The 18,782-nt window shown below is 36.5% G+C and overlaps 1 protein-coding gene across 1 annotated transcript in view; it reads right to left on the reverse strand.

Annotated features, from left to right (window-relative positions):
- Window positions 1–14,123, reverse strand: part of LOC113235065 (nose resistant to fluoxetine protein 6-like) — a 53,137-nt gene extending 39,014 nt beyond the window's left edge. The window contains exons 1-2 of the mRNA XM_026470621.1: window positions 13,826–14,123; window positions 2,097–2,308 (exon numbers count right to left, since the gene is read on the reverse strand). Coding sequence (XP_026326406.1) covers window positions 2,097–2,308; window positions 13,826–14,123 — 510 coding nt within the window. The remainder of the gene's footprint in view (window positions 1–2,096; window positions 2,309–13,825) is intronic.
- Window positions 14,124–18,782: the final 4,659 nt, after the last annotated feature.

The raw sequence follows: 18,782 nt of genomic DNA on the forward strand, positions 1-18,782 counted from the left end.
AAGTTCAGGAAGTTCATTTAAAAAATATGTTGTATCGAAAATCAAACCTTAGACCAAGGGCAACGGAATTCACTCCTTCTTCCAGAACGCCTAAAACTTCTCATCCAGTGCCATATTATTTGCATGTATATTGTACAAATTCCATACTTCACCATAGATTTATTTTTTATTTCGGCATATATAGGTATATATTGTCTAGTCTTTGTTAGTTGTTAAAAAAGATGCAATGTAAATATAACGAAATAACTCATTTATAAAATGTAAAATATAAAAACAAAGTCAAATATATATATACAAATTAAATTTAACACAAACACAAGTGAAATTAATTAAAAATAGCAACTTTTGTGGCATAAACCCGCTCAAAAATACACGTACAATCCACCCGTCGCAAAGCCTGAAAGGCGACTGAGCGTAGCGTAGTACTGCGCAGACCTCGCGAGTGGGAAGGAATTATTTTTTTCACATAGTAATAACAACACTTAACTTATGAACTATATGTATAAGTTAAAAAAAAGTGAACAATACATTCTGTTTGAAATTAAATTATCTATTTTTTCGTGTAAATTTTATAAACAACGGATGTTTGCATGTAAAGAGAAATTGCTTTTTATTCAATTTGAAGGACGTAACTGTAAATTTTATTTCGTTAAAAGAGCTTAATAAACGGTAGTTTTGCTCAATACATTCAATTCTTTAGGGACTACTAGCAATCATATATACTTTTTGTGATTATTGGACTATTATTATTATCAGGAATTTAATTTAAAAAGAGCCTAATTCGTCAATCTGGTATATGTTCCAGCCTTAATATGTTAGCGTTTTCTGTAATTTAACGTCGTAACTGGTCAGTTTGAACATGGTTGAAGGTTCTATAGCGACGAATTTTAGGCGGAAAAGCAATGCAGTATAATGCAAGAAAGTTGGATCGACAGTCTTTTAAAGACCACAGGTAACTGTGACTTTTAACAATGGACATCTTCAACTTGATAATGATAAAGTGCAACTACAACTTGATAAGGCCGAAATGCTTGTCGTTGGGATACTGTTTACTTGTATATGTTAGGCTTAAAGAACGAAAACTCTCGTAGAGCTAAAAAAAGTCTACAACGTGTTGTGATCTCTTTAAAATGTCCATAATACGTATTCGTGTTGTGGCACTTGTAAAAATAACCGGAACGTTTGCAAGACGTGAACGTTAGGAAAGAATTCTTCCTTTGACAAACTACTTTGTTTTATTGAGATTAAGTGACGGGACGAACAAGTCCCCCTGGTGGTAAGTGACACACCTGTCCACATCGAGTATATAACCAGAAATAGAGACAAAATGTCATTTAATTTATTTGAAAACTATTCTGCCAAATCATTACGGTGACAACTGCGCTCCGATAGGCCAGCTTGAGTTCGAAACAATTGACGAGTGTCGTCAATTGTTTCACTTCTAATCGACCAGTTTAACTGATTCCGTTTGTTTTGTAATAAGATGTGTTACTGTTTTTCCCAAACCATGGAATAGAACAGCTCTTCTTAGTTATCGATATTATCTTTATTACAATAAATAAATAATATTTTTGGAATATACGGAGACGTACACACGGGTCAGTTGTTGGCGCTGTACTATTTCAGCTGTCTAATTTGTGATTTCAGTGCAGACGAGAGTTGATATTTAAAAGGGATATAAGGCCCATTTGCCTGATGAAATTCCAAAGATGGATGGCGCTTATTTCGTCTCTATTTCTGGTTATATACTTGATGCCAGTCCACAACAGTTGCAATACCACTCAGTGCTTTAAATCACATCACTAAATAATAAAATCATGTCGCCGCGTTTCAGCTTTCTCATCGTCTCCAAATTGTACTTGTAGCAAGTAAAGGCAGTTGGTACTTAAAGTCCAATTACCTACTGTCATATTATACCGTGTTTTTATTATAGAAATGTAAAATAAACTGATCTAGTATTCCACACTTATGTCCAATTGAGTTTGTCGTTACTTTTAATAAGAATTGTTATTTGTAACAATTACCTATATCGAGTTAAATCTGTAAATCGTAGTTTAATATATGAGCGGAAGGTTCTTTCTATAATGTATACTTACATCGGTAAAGTTGCTTCTAATATAATGTCCGCTGTGAATCATATTGTCAATGCGGTCCAGAGTCCTGTCGCCAGAGAGACTGACTTGCAGCGAAGCGAGGCAATATTTGCCTCGGACTGCCCCATCGATGCTCAGACATTCGTCGTAGTCACCGTATTGGTTGCTATTGCCGCTTAGGATGCCGGAAGGAGGCTTTGCTGACGCGTCGAACACTGGAATAGAGGAATATTTTATAGAACTGCAGATAAGTGATAGTGAAGTAAAGTTATTAATTTATATGACAATATGGCAAGTTGTGATGTCACAGCGTAGTTGCAACAAAGATTGACTGGTCCTTTAGACCATAGGGAGTCGAATTTAAGCGCGGTGTCCTGTTACATTATTATTGCCGTGTGGATGTGCATGGAAAGAACCTCGTTGTGGCATACAGCTAGGCAATAAATTCACTCATGTTGAAAACTGGAAACGTATGAAAGTCCATGAATCGACTTCGCACCCAGTTATGTTGTTGTTGCAGAGATAAGATGAATAAATAGTGATTTAGGAATGTTAGTCTGACCCCATGTGACTGCGGTGCCCTAAACCAATCCATGCGGCACTGGCTCGTGTGCCCTGTACCCATATTACATTTAAAGCATGTACATGGGAAGATCTCAGCACAGCCACGGATTGCGCTGTCAAGGTGTCAATTATTCAAACTTAATGCAGTAACTACTCAAATAAAAGGAGCATCGATACGATAAGAAGATTATTGTTAAATCTTTACGTTACTTTGAGCATACTTAGAAAAATATAAATTAGCTGTGAACGAAATCCTAGCATACAGTATCAATGCTAGTAATAATTTTTTTTTAGAAAATTTCCAAACGAGGTTAAACGCCATAAAATCGATTTAATACGTATTTGTACACCATTTGCACATCTGCTTATTATACCGAAATTTCGGCCAGGTTGCACTGACCGTGGTTAGAGGCCGATTCACAAAGTCGCTATAATATAAAGCAACGCACAGTTTAAACGTGTACATCACAATAGGAGTCTGCGTGATTGCAGAAAAACATAACTGCTTATTGTTATTTATGGAAGTTCACGGCTGCGCTGATCGCCTTCAATGCTGGTTCAAATTGGCGAATTATCCAAACACAAAAAGATGAGAAATACGGCTAGGTGTCGGTTCAATGTTTACACGCATATTTCCTCTTTTAAAACAGTAACTGAGTGGCTTTACTGAAGCGTGTTTTTAGTTTGATATTTTAGATTTGGTTAATAATTTATAACTCGTTTACTGTGAAAACACAGGTTGTATAGATGTTGACATGTGACAAAATAAGTATAGTTTTCTTTGTCCGATTAAACATGGGTAGGCATACACACCAGTGTCGACTTTAACTTATGGTGCTCGCGACGCCTCCAAAGAGCCTGAGTTGCCATCTCTCGCGGTGCAAGCCAAGCACACGAAGTGTTGCTTCCCAATATAATTTATAATCGCACCATTGGCACCTGAATTTTCTATCACTAGGGAAAATAAGTATTCCACTTTGATCGCGTGCCTACTATAGGGTGCCAGGGTATTGATTGCATTCGGTGGTACATGGGCTAGCGCCGGCGCGATGCAAACATATTGGTAGGTGTGTTGTATATATTTAGTCACTTGCCAAGTAACAGTGATAACGGCCTTCCACTTGCTACGATCCTGACACACATTTTTCACACACACACGCCTCATCAACACGCACATGTACTTTGCAGACTAAACCAGGTGTAAGGTGTAACATGTTGTTTTATTAGTAATATCACATGTTGGTATACACATGGAACTAATAAAGCCATGCGTGATCAATCATACGTCTATAATTTCAATACAGAGTACTAAAAATTCCGACCTCAAAAGTTCGTAGAATTACATCTATTTGCCAAGTTTTATTGAAATCGGTTACCGGAAAGTGTGCGAAACCGGATTTATCTCCTAATTAGCCATACTTAGAGGTGGAATATTTTCTTCAAATTTAAATGAGACTAACACTGAGGTTCACTTTTTCCAATAAAAAAAAGAATCATCGAAATCGGTTTACAAATGGTGGAGTTATCACAACATACATACAAAAAAACATACAGTCGAATTGAGAACCTCCTCCGTTTTTTCAAGTCGGTTAAAAATTATTTTATCACATGAAAGTCGTAAAAATAATACGTACAGTAAAGAGCACGTTAAACTTGACACTTTTTACTTTGGATCGTTCTTATCGTAAGTGGCATAGAGTTGGATTTAAATCTGAAATGTTAAGCTTGTCGTGCTCTTGACCCTGTACTACATGAAAAAAATTATGTGCATAAAGTATACGTCAAATTTTACAATTTTACAATGATCCTATTCAGCATAAAAAGTTTTGGTGCGAAATGTATGAAACAGAAAAAAATATACGCGCACGCGTTATTTCCAAGGTTCATCCATGACATAACACCCCCCGATCAAGGTTAGCGCGAGTGGCACTGTTGTTCAATGAACCTCGTTACGACACGATCATGTTGGTGCATTCGGAATGTCCAGTTTGACATTGGCGTGAGAGGAATATGGTCGACTATGAGAGATTGGTACTTTGAGTTGTTAATTTGCATTTTGTGTTTTTGACGCAGATTGGGGTGTGGGGCTTTTATTGGGTTATTAAAGGGTAGTTGATGTGAGCCTCGAGAATTGTATCAGGATAGAGTAGTGACGTTTTGTGGTCTATGCCTACCCCTCCTGTGGAACTAGGGCGTGTGAGTATGACGCAGATTTAATTCAAAATGTAAATTGAGGGGAAGATAGACGGCAAAAGAAAGAGAGGAAGACCAAGAATGGCGTATAGTAGACAGGTAAAAAAGAATATCAAGGACAGATATAAAGAGGTGAAGGAGTTGGTTATGAACCGTGAGGAGTGGAGGAGGCTACACTGACAAGAGTCCTGGCTGTTAAATAGAATGATGATGATAATTCCATATGAAACAGCTAATACAGGACATATCTATACATATACAGACTACGTGCGCATGGGCTCTGTAAAGCACCTGATCGGATGGTTTGTTTGAAAAAACAAAAAGCGATTTCAGATCCATAAATTGGAGTGCACGAAAGGACCTAAGGGGCACTGTCACTGCGCCCGTCACCCTGAGACATAAGTTGACAAGTCTCATGTGCCTGTAATTTCACCAGCACCCTTACCCTTCAAAACAGTGATGCTGATATTACTGCTTGGCGGCAGAAATAGGTAAGGTGGCAGTACTTGCCTGGATGAACTCTTTCACAAGGAGCTTAACTGCTACTCTTCCTGTACGTCTGGCGCACTTTGGGCAACAATCGGCAAGTATCTTACACCGATTGGCAAATTCTTCCACCACGATCGCGATTTCATGCGCATTACAGTATATGTCACCGATACATCGAGTATATAACTAGAAGTAGAGACGAAATGTCATTTAATTAGTTTGAAAATTATTCTGCCAAATCATTACGATGACAACTGCGCTTTGATTGGCCAGCCCGAATTAAAAACAATTGGCTGGTGTCGTCAATTGTTTCACTTCATATCGACTAGTGTAACTTGAGCTTTGCTATAATGGATGAAAATTGAAAAATTACGTGTTTAATATTTAATTACCGATGAAATGTGTTTCGGTTTGTTTTGCAATTAGATGTTTTGCTACTTTTCCCACACCACCGAATGGAACAGTCTCCCATTGTTAGAGATATTATGTTTATTGCAATAAATATCTTTATATATATTATAAATATCTTATTTTTTGAATATACGCAGACGTACATACAGGTCAGTTGTTGGCGTTGTACTATTCCAGCTTCCTAATTTGTGATTTCAGCGCAAACGCGATTTGATATTTAAAAGTGACTTTAGCCACTTGCCTGATCAGTTGCCAGGGATGGATAACCCTTATTTCGTCTCTATTTCTGGTTATATACTCGATGCACCGATGGGATAAGATCCGAAAAAAATGGTTTCATTTTCAATATAAGGTCTTTTCTAAGCTTATTATTATATTTTCGAGTTTCATTGTGCTCATAAACACAAACAAGTTTTGTTCTACAACTTTTCAAAATTCCTACAGCATTCTTACGATAGATATCCTTTCATACAAACATCCGATCATATTTATATTTGTTTCATTGTATGGAAACTAGCATTTCCAAAACTGCAGAACAAAAGTTGATTGTTACAACTTGGGAGTAGAATGATATTTTAACGTTGTTCTTCACTCTTTTGAAACAACCTGTATAAGGCTCAATTTAAAGGAAGCGGATTTTTTGTAACCATAGCCTAATTAACATTATAGGTATTAATTGTGTAACGTACAAACTAGATACGAGCCAGGAAACAGGTCGCGCGTCTTCCTCCTAAAGATTTCCTTTACGTTGTGACATGGGGTTCTTCAAAAAGCGTGTTAACGGGAATTTCAAAGGCTGGCAACTAACAAGCAGCTCGTCTAATGTTACTGGTAAAGGTCCTGATGATTATTCTTAAGTGTGCGCCAGGCAAACAACGGTGAAATAATAATTTTTAGGCAGAAAATATTTAGAGAATTGAGTACGTTATGCGATCTGTTACAAGATCGTTAAAATAAACTTTTAATTTGTAATTTGCCGCTGTTCAAAACAATTCTGGCTGGGACCACTTCATTCAAGCATAAAAACAAAATTGAAATATATTTGAAAAAAACGGTCAAGTTCGCTAATTCTATACAGTGTATTCTTATTACAAAAGACAAATTATACGTTTCATTAAATTTAGTTTTTTTTTTAAGTTGATCTTGTTTTCCTAAGTCTCCACCGGCTTCAATACGCAGTTTCCTTTTTCATCAAAGGCTAGTAATTGAAAGGTGCATTTAATTTTAAAATACAAAGTAGAACATCGCTAAAAGAGTCGACGAGGCGCGCCTGCAAATAGCGAAGCAAAGTAGCTGATTTTCGTGATTGTTACACATGGGAAATGAAACTATTTCATTTTCGGGTCTAAATCGCGTGTAATTGTTGTTTAAAACGAACCAACGTCGGGCCATTTACTGTTCTATGGTCATTATTGGTCACGGCTGACTGATTATTCACAACAAATATGCGCTATTTAAATCCGAATAAAATAGTGTGACAAGTGTATTTAGTTCAAATGGCGCACGTAGGCTTTCAGACACATGCGCAAACAAACGAAAAAAGAAAAAAGTAACTCTACTGACACTTGATTTTAACACTTTTCGTTTTTCTTAAATTTTTTTGTGAATAATACTAAGTGACGGGATCCATAAGTCGTGTGTCTGGTGGTAAGCGACACGCCTGTCTCTAACAATTGCAGTGCCATGTGCCTGTAATTTCATCAGCACCCTTACACTTCTAAACCGGAACGCAGTAATGTTCACATTACTGCTTGGCGGCTGAAATAGATAAGGTGGAAGTACTTCCCTCGACGAATTCTTTCGCATGGAGCTCTACTCCTACTAGATGTAAATTGTTTATCACACTGAATAGAAATTTACATTCAAAGTATTATTATGTTCTAGGGAAACAAATAATATTTCAAATCATTAAATTAAACAAATAAACAACGCTCACTCATGGTCCCGATCTAGGGAAACCCTGTATTGCGGGTGCCATAGACACACACATAGACAACCATAAATTACATCCAAACTCACGAGAGAAATAAATGTAGGCCATACAAATATTTGTCCCGGCACGGGAATCGAACTCGGGACCTCTGCGTGGCAGCCCGGCATGGTAACCGTCCGGTCACTGAGGCGTTATTATTTATTTATTAACACAGTCACAGTTTTCGTGGGAATGAGACAAAACTCAATGGGTTGCTTTTTGTAAACAATAATATGTTGTTCACCTGTTATACCATTTACAATATTATATAAACAACCTCAAAAGTAAAGTTTTCGTTGTATGATATGTCTTATACCTTGCACAAATCAAATATCAAATATCAATCGGAATAGCACATTGTCCCTGAACATTAATTTGTGTTAATTTAATTAAGTCAATGATTATTTTTCGTGAATAAAAAGTTCGTCCAGGGAATTACTGCCACCTTACCTATTTCTGTGATCATCACTCTGCGTTCCGGTTTTGAAGGGTAAGGGTGCTGGTGAAATTATAGACACACGGGTGTTGTCAACTTATGTTTCAGAGTGACTGACGCAGTGGCAGTGCCCTTTAGATCTTTGTGATTTAAAGCTCTGAGTGGCACTGCAACTGTCTTGGACAGGCTTGTAGCTTACTATCAGGCGTACAACTTCTTCGTACCATTACTAGATATTATAAAAAAAATACTAACAAAGGCACACACTCATGGCCCCGCATTAGGGAAACCCTGTATCGCGGGTGCCACTAACCCAAGCTCACGAGTTAGACAGGCGTGTCACTTACCACGAATGTATTCGTCCCGTAACTTGGTATCATAAAAAAACCCTAACGTATATGTATGGTAATTTTACCATAATAATGTTGTAGAAAGAAGTGGAAATTTATTACAAGACCTTCTGGTTGTTTCTATAACTAGAACAGTTCGTTTCCAAAATTGGTCAGACCGACAATCGAACTCTTTACCATCTGTAATGCAATTGTTATAGTCGGTAACCTATCACAAACTCGAATTTGAATTTTCATTACACCGAAAACCGATTTATAACGAAACCGTTGTTCTTTCAGAATATGTTGGATGTGTATCGCAAAGAGACAATTTGGTCCGGTTAGGTTAAGTTAGGTTTAAAAGAAAAAACATTTTCCTCTCAAAATTACCTTCGAGGTTATGAAAATTCGATCAAACGTTATTTCTGGAAAATAGGTAACCGTTACAGTCCAGCGTGTCGCTTACCACCAACGTACGACTTGCTCGTCCCGTCAGTTGGTGTTATAAAAAGAAACTAGTGTTCTTTGATTTAATTATTTTTTCATAAATGTACTGTAACGCCGCCAGTGTAAGAACATATGCATTAGAATTTTAACTGTGAATGCAATTTCGAACACGAGTGTATGTGTTAGGGTGACTTTAGACAGCTAATCGGCTGCCCCATAACAAAACCTAGTAAGTAACCAAAAACATAAATCCCTTCAACTTTAATGTAAAAAAGGTAGTATTAGGTAGGGTTCCAATCAACGAATATTTTGGTGTCGGAATAATCTCAGTACAGAGTACTAAAGAAACCGACCTCAAAAGTCATTCATCCCCTAGTTTGCCACTCTTAGAGGTGGAATATTTTCTTCGAATTTTAATGTGACCACCGCCTCTTTCTAACCAAAAAAGAATCATCCATATCGGTTCACACGCCGGAGTTATTGCGTAACATACATACAAGAAACATACAGCCGAATTGAGAACCTTCTCCTTTTTTTGAAGTCGGTTAAAAATTATCACAACTTATATTATTATACATATTTTATATACATTTATAAACAAGAAAAAATCTTAACATAATAATAATAATAACGCACACATTCAACATAGCCCTGCACTAAGGACAACCACAAACTACACCCCAACTCACGAGAGAAATAAATGCCTTACAAATATTTCCCCCGGACCGGGAATCGAACCTGGGACCTCTGCGTGACAGGCATGGTAACCGTTCGGCCATGGAGGCAGTAGTAGCTTAAATGTGACGTTTTCAAGTGTAAATTTATATTACCTATGGAATAAATTATTCAAACTTTGATTAGGTGAGTACTTACTATGGGAGTAGCATTAAATGATTTTCAAAACAATTTGTCCCTTACCAAGTTTTGCTCTGGAGCATCCGTAATCTGCACAACCGATTTTGTATATAGGTCTGTGTCGGGCATACAGCTTGTAAAATCAGGTCTATAAATTGCATCTGCTACTGTGCTATTACTTGCTTATTACATGTTTGTACTAGTTAAGCCTGCATCCAGAGCACACTAGTGTCGAAATCATTGGTTAGTTCATTCATTTGAACACGAGTTCTGTGAACTAGTGTCATGATGTTTTGCAGATTGTAGACAATAGATGTCATCGGAAACTGATTATAAGAAAACAATTGATTTTTTTTAATTTGGTTTTCTCTGTCTTTCATATGAAAATATACCACATATTATGAAATGTTAAGTTTTAAGACAACTTAACTAATCGGTTATACGATGGTTCACTGTTTAACATTTGTATTTATAGAATAATTTTAATACGTTCATTGAATAATTTTTAACAATATATTGAAAATTAAGGTAATTTAGTTTAGTATCATCAACCCATTCTATTCGTCTCACTGCTGGGCACGGGTCTCCTCCCAGGCGTTCGTATCAATGCGGGTTGTGAACCGTCTTGGACGTGCAGGATTCATCACGTTTTCCTTCACCGAAAAGGTCATAGTAAATTTCAAATGAAATTTCGCTCATTAATTCCGTAAAACTCAGAGGTGTGCGCCCGGATTCAAACCTACTACGGCCTCTGCTGGGAGTCGGTAGGTGAAACTATTGGGCTACCTAAACTATTGGGTAGGTGAAACTATAGGTGAAACTATTGGGTGAAACTATTGGGATGTTTAACTATAAATAATAAGTTGCAAGTTACTTATTAGCCATATTACTTATACCTAAACATCTTTTTTAACAATCTCGATGGCCAAGTGGTTAGTACTATTGGGTGGTAGATCCTCCTCGGTGCCGGGTTCGATTACCGGTGGGACAAATTTGAAGAACGATTTTCTCTGTGGTTCTAGTCTGGATGTTCTGGAATTCATAGCACAGGTGTGGTAGTTTGGAAAAAACAATTGAACAGTCTCACATGTAAGTGACACTTTAGTGGAAGAGGGAACTTGATTTACTCTCGCCTTGAAAAAGCCAATGTTGTATAGTGGTATTGGCGAGAGCTTGGAACTGCATTATGTAGTATATTTGCGTGTTTACAGAACATTTTTTTATGCCAACGGCACACCACTATATATGCAATGCCCAGGTCTCACTAATCGCACATTAAGAAAGACGAAGCCAAGCGCTTTCTGCTTGTAAGTGGTATATACCTACAACATAATCCGCACCAGTCTGCCTTTCCGGATATGGAAACGTGCGGTGCGGAATTAAATTGTGCGACACAGTAACACACTTGGAAATGTTATCGAAAAAAAATTAACAGGGAATTTCGCACCGGAAATGGCGTAAAATTGAAATTAATAACTTTCATAGATTTCTCACAGGTGGCGCTACGGCAAAAAAAAACCGGTAAAACCAAAACTACAGATCTATAACAAATGTACAGAGAAATTCCTAAGGTCTGCTGACTCGTTAAGTTAGCCCAGTTGGGAGAGCAACACCCCGCGAAAATTTCGCTAGTCCTGTCCAGCTTTATTGAATAAAATATTAATTAAAAAAATTATTAAATTATATATTTTCTTTTAAATTATAAAATTGGCCAAAAAAACCATTGGTATTAAGAAATAAATTAATAATATGATTTATAACCGACTTCAAAAAAGGAGGAGGTTCTCAATTCGACTGTACTTTTTTTTTGTGAACCATATTTTGATGATTCTTTTTTTGTTGGAAAGCGGTTGCCTCAGAAGTGGTATTTTTAAAACATTTAAATTTGAAGAAACATTCCACCTCTAAGGGTGGCAAACTAGGAGGTGGCGAATGACTTTTGAGGTCGGTTTTTTAGAACTTTGTACCGAGAATTTCAATACCTAATTGGCAAAAACGTGCTTGATCCCTACACACTTTCGATGTGTGAATGTTTGAAAATTGAGCTGTCTTCCTCAAATAAAGATTGTCAAATTACCTAGTGGAGCGCAAAATGTGTTATAAGAAAACAAAATTGTTGACTTATTTCATTCAGTATTACACTCTATGTAGTTTTGATTGAATCTTTATTTATTTCAACAAGACGATTAAAGCCACAGCGCAAAAGAGTCCAGTAATTTTCGCCTGCCCTCGCTGTATCGGCTCGTTTAACCGGCTCGTTGCAACCGGGTCAAGGACGGTTAAAGTGCATCGAAAAAATGCACAGATGTTCTTATCTTATCAACTTAATGTATTGTTTTTTTATTTATTTCAAAAAATATAGAAGTAACTTATTTACTAAAAGTTGCCAAATGCTATACAGTTCGTTGGCGACATGTGCACTCTTACTTAATTATTTATTATACCTACTTTACTATGTATTTTATAATATTATCTAGTATTAATTGCACTTGCCAAATATAATATAAATATTACTTTAATATGTACGCCTTTAACCATTTTAGTTCATAATATATAAATAACGTCTACATCTTTTTCCATAATAGTTATTTGCTTTAAACTGAACAGTTTACCCTGCCTTACTCTTTTTGTAATGTACCTATTCTTTAGCCTAAGTTTATAATTATCACTATAGTAATTTTCCAACACTTATTTAGGTGCCCCAGGAGTGAATTTCGTTGCTCCCTGTGCAAAAAAATCTTAGTACTATAGAAGTTATATTGGTGACAATAAATGTAGGTTTCTATGGATAAATTATCCGTGTATTCATGGATTGATAGGAACAGCTAATGGCAGATCTTATAGGGGCGCCTCATGATGCCGACCGTGTGTTTATTTATTTAGTGTTCTACATAGAAAATACTTATTAAATAATGAAAAATTTAAGCTTATAATGTAAGTGCTCCTACACACACTTAAGGAACATCACAGCATGCAATGGCAAAAATATAAGATAACATATTAAAAGTTACAATGAAACGAAGGGATTATTGTATGAATCCATCCATACTTATAACTACTATTAATAAAATATTAATTTTATTGAACATCATGTTGTTTTACCATGATACTAATTAATTTTTTGTATTACTTATAACTTCACTAGTATGTTTTAATTGTTAATACAATGATGTCTGGTTTGGTGGTCTTAGCTTGGCGTACAACGCAGATTCGAGTCTTATCAGATCGTATGAATTTTTCTTTGTGTTCGATCTTGTATAATAATTATAATAAAATATTTGCAAAATTGATATTAGTGGAGTTTATTTTACAATAATATGTTAGTCAATTTTCTTTTGTAATGTACAGAGCTTTTTTTTTAATATAGTAAGTGACGGGACGGACAAGTTGCGCCTTTAGGTAAGCGACACGCCAGTTCATAACAATTGCAGTGCCACTCAGAACTTTAAATTACAAAGATCTGAGGGGCATTGCCACTGCGCCCGTCACTCTGAGGCATAAGTTAGCAAGTCCCAAGTGTCAGTAATTTCATCGAAAAGGTAACCTAAAATTGGTATTCAACTGCAACATATGTGTACTGTGGCAATCCGAGGAGCCCTTTACAATTTTGTGTAGTTATTTGTTACCATCGAAAAATTATACTTGTGGTTTTACTTCAATCTCTTGACTAACTTTCTTAACTAGCATCAAGCAAATTTTTTAGGGAAACGTGTTCTCGGTTTACTTACTACTTCAAAACTTTAGCTACAGCTCAATTATTTTTCATTATTGAGTTATATTTAAACATAAAAAGGTAGACAAATAATTAGTGAACAATGTTTATATTGATAGACGAGGAAGATCGCACGTCTTATCGAGTTGCAATTAAATTGTTATATGGAGTATAATTATCAAATGATTATTGTTTTTAAAAAGTCTTCATTTGTAAGTATTCGATATCAATTACTTAAGTTAGTCATTAAAATATTTTCACAATTACATTTCAAACTATTCCCCTAATTGAATGGAATGCGATAAACAAAATAAAATGACATACTCTTTAATGCCCACAATTCCATTCTTTCTAAGCTGTACAAATACAGCTGGGCATCTCTCCTGCACTGCTCACTGGTCCCATTGCTGGGTACCACAATCTTCGGAAACCGGTCCCACAACTCCACAATATTAACAACTGCACTATCGTCGTTCGTTTCATTTTTAGATACGACTTTTAAAATTGTTCCATTTAATACACTGTCTGTTAGCAACGTTTTGTCGTTGAGGGTGAGTTCGATGCATTCGCGTGCGTACGCGCAGGTTGCGACGAGCAGCAGCACAAGTGCGCGCGTAGCCATGATGGCTCACTTAGTGATACTGCGCTGTGAAGTTTAATGCTTTAACTCGAAATTGCAGGAGTTCTTGAACGTCAACCCTGCGCGCCGTATTTGAACAATAGATTATTGTGTAATTTTTAAATTTATTTGAATGTTTTGTAACTTATATTTGTTTTTTGATAGTTACTGGTAAATTTAAAATAAATCTCGTATTTATAAACTTGATAAGATTTAAAATATTGTATATGAAGACGTTGGAGTACGTAAAATTATATGAAATATTATCGGAAAGTATTATTTATAATTGCATTATTATTTTTTATTTACTAATCTAGAAAACAAATATTCAAATAATCTTAACATATGAATTATATTAATATTGCATGTATTATACTACCTGTACTATGGATTATGCAGTTTATTATTTTTGTCTACGTAAGTTAGTTACGGAATTCAAAGGTCAAGTTCATATCATAAATAAAAAGAAAATCTTATAGCGTCATGGTCCTCTGCTGAACAGCGGGCTTTTCAATAGAATGGCTTCACAAATAGTCTGAACAACATTGACATCGTAGTTAGATCCAGGATAACGAATTCCCGTGTAAGACGGGCAATGATCAGCTACAGACTAAGCTATGTAAAGGACTTTTGGAAAGAAATTTTGATTTACTGTTTGCTGCTTTGTTTTATTTTCATTATTTTTGGAAAACTTACAGCTAGGTAACAAGAATACAATAGTAAGTATAATACACGCCTGACAGACTAGTGCTTGTATGCCGATGGCTAATTAAAAGGTTCCACAGATTATTATTTGCTGTGATAGAAACAAATTATAAAGTAAGTTGCCGACTTAAAAAGAAACATAATAAATAAATAACGACATTAAATACGTTAAGCAGTTATAGTAGCTACATATAAGTGAAAAACATATCACTGAGTAAGTGCTTTACTTTACTTGTATTGGTGTTGAACAAGTCTACCTCACCACATTTTTCAACTAAGGAGTTATATGAGGGAGACGCTCTATTTAAAAATACATTTTGCCTATAATTTATTCTAACCCTAGGAACGTAATTAGGTAATAAGATTTCTCAGTGCAGCCTTCCTTGTGCGTAGTCCTAATTTATAAGACCATTCTTATTGTACCTTATCCCTATTCTACACATTCCAGCTTAACTAGTAAGTATCCAGAGAGTTCACCATTTAATACCTGTCCGTCTTTACTTACGGTGCTCAAACTCGGTGTTTTGTTAATCAGAAGTTCGCACTACAGGTTCTCATTACTCTCGCAATAAAGCACAAGTCGCTGACTTTGATCATAAAGCCCCTAGCCTAAAATGGAACTGAGGCAGAAACGTAAAACGCATGTCAAGCGAGCTGGGAGCAAAGACGACCACAGAGTGGATCCCACCAAACGTAAAACGAAGACGTGGAAGACCCAGAAGGAGATGACGTGACGAGCTGGATCCTTATATATGAGATTTTGTCCTGTTTAACCGCGATGATTGGAGAAAGGAAAGGTAGGCCTTTGCCCTGTGGCGGGATAGTAACGGCTAAAAATAAAAAAACTCGTTAAAAATGTTTTACACACCCGAAGTATTGTCATTCACATTAACTATTTAACATTGTCGTTTGAACACGTACACTTTGGGATTTTGCACGATAACTTGATTTGCTCTAATTGTTCGTTTGCCTAAATATTCATTAGTTTAATGAGAAACATTGTTAAAGTGATTGCTGTTAGCCATTTACTCATGTTAAATAATAATATTGGGTGTTTACTTCAGATATTCCGATAGATATGCGTTGGTTCACAATCTTACCCATTGGAAATATCAGTTTCACTCCTTAGCTGCCTATCATTATCAAATTTACATATCTAAGTACCTTATACATTTCTTCCGTTTTGGTTTTGAAAGGTAAAGGTGCTGGTGAAATTACAGGCAAATGGGATTTGTCAACTTATGTCTCAGGGTAACGGGCACTGTGGCAGTGCTCCTCAGATCTTTGCGATTTAAAGCTCTGAGCGGCATTACAACTGTTACAGACAGACGTGTCGCTTACCACCAGGTGCCTTGTTCGTTCCGTCACTTGGTATAATAAAAAAAATACAAATACATATCGACGCCAGCCTACTTTCCAGAGTCGATATATTTGTATATATTTGCATGTACGAACGTATCCATACACGGATTTATTTTTCTTATCTGCAACTGCTATGAACAAGCGTGCCGCTTACCACTAGGTGCACGACTGGTTCGTTCCGTTACTAGGTATCATAAAAAACGACACGCCTGTCTGTAACAGTTGCAGTGCCACTCGGAGCCTTAAATCACAAAGATTTAAGGGACACTCGCACTGTGCCCGTCACCCTGAGACATAAGTTCACAAGTTCTATGTGCCTGTAATTTCACTAGCACCCTTCAAAACCTGTTCACATTACTGCTTGGCGGCAGAAAGAGGTAAGGTGGCAGTACTTCCCTGGACGAACTCTTTCATAAGGAGCTCTACTGCTGCTTTGTTTTTGATCACGAATATTAACGCGTAAATAGTAACAAACTGCCAGACGACAGTACCAATAACCTAGTTTCAAATTAGGAAATTGCCTATGCTATGAGTACCAGAGCCGCTTATTTACTCCGGGGAAACAGATGTACCTACTACCGGGAATCGAACCCGTGACCTCTTCAACTAGCGCCCACGGTTTTTACCACTGGGCTACCGAGGTCGTCAAATTTGAAAATTTATTTAAGTATCCATTGCATGGTAACATTGTTAAACATAAATATTTTAAATTTTCAATGAGTTCACTTAGCAAAACATGTTTTGAAACACTATTGAATAGATATTCAATTATTTTTTGTGAAATTTCTCCACTAGTTTGTTATAATAATTAATACAAAAATCGAACACTCAGAAAAAATTCCTTCGATCCGGCCGGATTCGAACCTACGTCTTCTAGCTTACCGTGGCAGACGTTATACCAACTAAGCCACGGAACGAACCAGCGGACATCCTGAATTTTTCTATATGCTTGCATCGTGTCTTAGTATTTGGTTTTTCAACGACATTTTTGCATTTGAGGTATTGGAGGTCTGTTATTATACCTTGGACTATTCTGCCAAAATCGTGATGCCAATAATTTTTATTCTTAGTTTTCACGTTACAGTTAATAGGGAGGAACAAAATGATCCAAACCATACTCCAGCTTTTAATCGTACCTAGTGAAAAAACTAAAATAAAATAAAGAAAGAAAGAAAAAATATTTCCTTATAAAAAAAAATTTGGGAACTAAATTTTTTAGTCCAATGCGTGGTTTAAAATTTCAACCCTGAGTGCTAAGATTGTACCCACAGAGGATAACTGACCGTTTTGTACGGACTTTCTAGTATAAGAAGCACGTTAAAAAGTCTTACCTTCAACAACCTTCGTTTTTAAATCTTGTTTACTTTTACATTGTTACTAATGTTTTTTTAGATTATGAAACTCAAGGGATCTCAAAGCTGTGGATGGACCACCTAATTAATGCTGAGAGTACATTTGATAGATTGCCTGGGCTTTCTTATACGTGACAGTTCTGAGTTTACCAGCTCGTGGGACTTTATAAACTTTTCTTCCCCATTTGTATATCTGTATGCGGGTATTCATAAATATTGTATTTTCTGTCTATCCTTGATCACAGTAAACACAGTCTCGTATAGCGTGACTTCAAAGGCGTTTTGTCTCTTTCCTATAAACTACGTTTTAATAAAAATTAGATTATTTATACCTGGGACAAAGTATCTAGTTAGGTAGATTCAACTTCGAGAAAGAGGTCGATCGTCAAATTCGACTCGGCTGAGCAGCGTTCGGGACGTTACGCCATATTTTCTTGTCCAAAATAGCACAGTATATCAAGGCAAAAGTCTTCGACCAGTGTGTGTTGCAAGTGATGACTTACTGCAATGAGATGTGGTGGCTCACTTTTGGCCTCATAAGAAGGCTCAAGGTCACCGAAAGGTCAATGGAGAGATCTATGCTCGGAGTTTCACGGCGAGATCGAATCAGTAATGAGGATATCTGCAAAAGAACCAGAGTAACCGACACAGCCCAAAGAATTGCTAAACTTAGTTGCAGTGGGCGGGACACATTGCTCACAGAATAGATAGCCGAATAGGCCAAAGAGTTTTCGAGTGGCGACCGCGTACTGGAAAATGCAGCGTGTGCAGCCCACACACAAGGTGAATCGACGACCTGGTGAAGGTTGTGGGAAATGATGATGATGATGATAACGTATTTCTTCCGTAGAATCTTCAAACTCTCCTGACAAGTTGTAATTTGCAGAAGTGACCTTTTTACATCAAGGGTGCGAATTTTATATTTTCCCAAAATGGTACTGATATATGTACCTAAATTTTCAGCGGGCGCACTCTTGTAACACGTTTTTTTACAATGATTTGTACGAAAAACGAAAAATTCGCAAAGCACGTCAGAACAAAACTTTTCACACAAAACATTAAAACCTAAATTGACAATGCCAACATTCCACCACATTACAACCTTTCTAGAATTTTCCAATGCCTATAATTATTCCAAGAGAGGGCGGTACAGTCTCTGTATTTATTCCTAAGGTTACGGATTAAATGCTGTTGCCAAGTTGAATGTTGAATCATACGAAAAATGTGTCATGGAGGTGTCCCA

Source organism: Hyposmocoma kahamanoa, unplaced genomic scaffold (genome assembly GCF_003589595.1).
Source record: "Hyposmocoma kahamanoa isolate Upper Pololo Valley unplaced genomic scaffold, ASM358959v1 87, whole genome shotgun sequence".
Lineage (NCBI taxonomy): Eukaryota > Metazoa > Arthropoda > Insecta > Lepidoptera > Cosmopterigidae > Hyposmocoma > Hyposmocoma kahamanoa.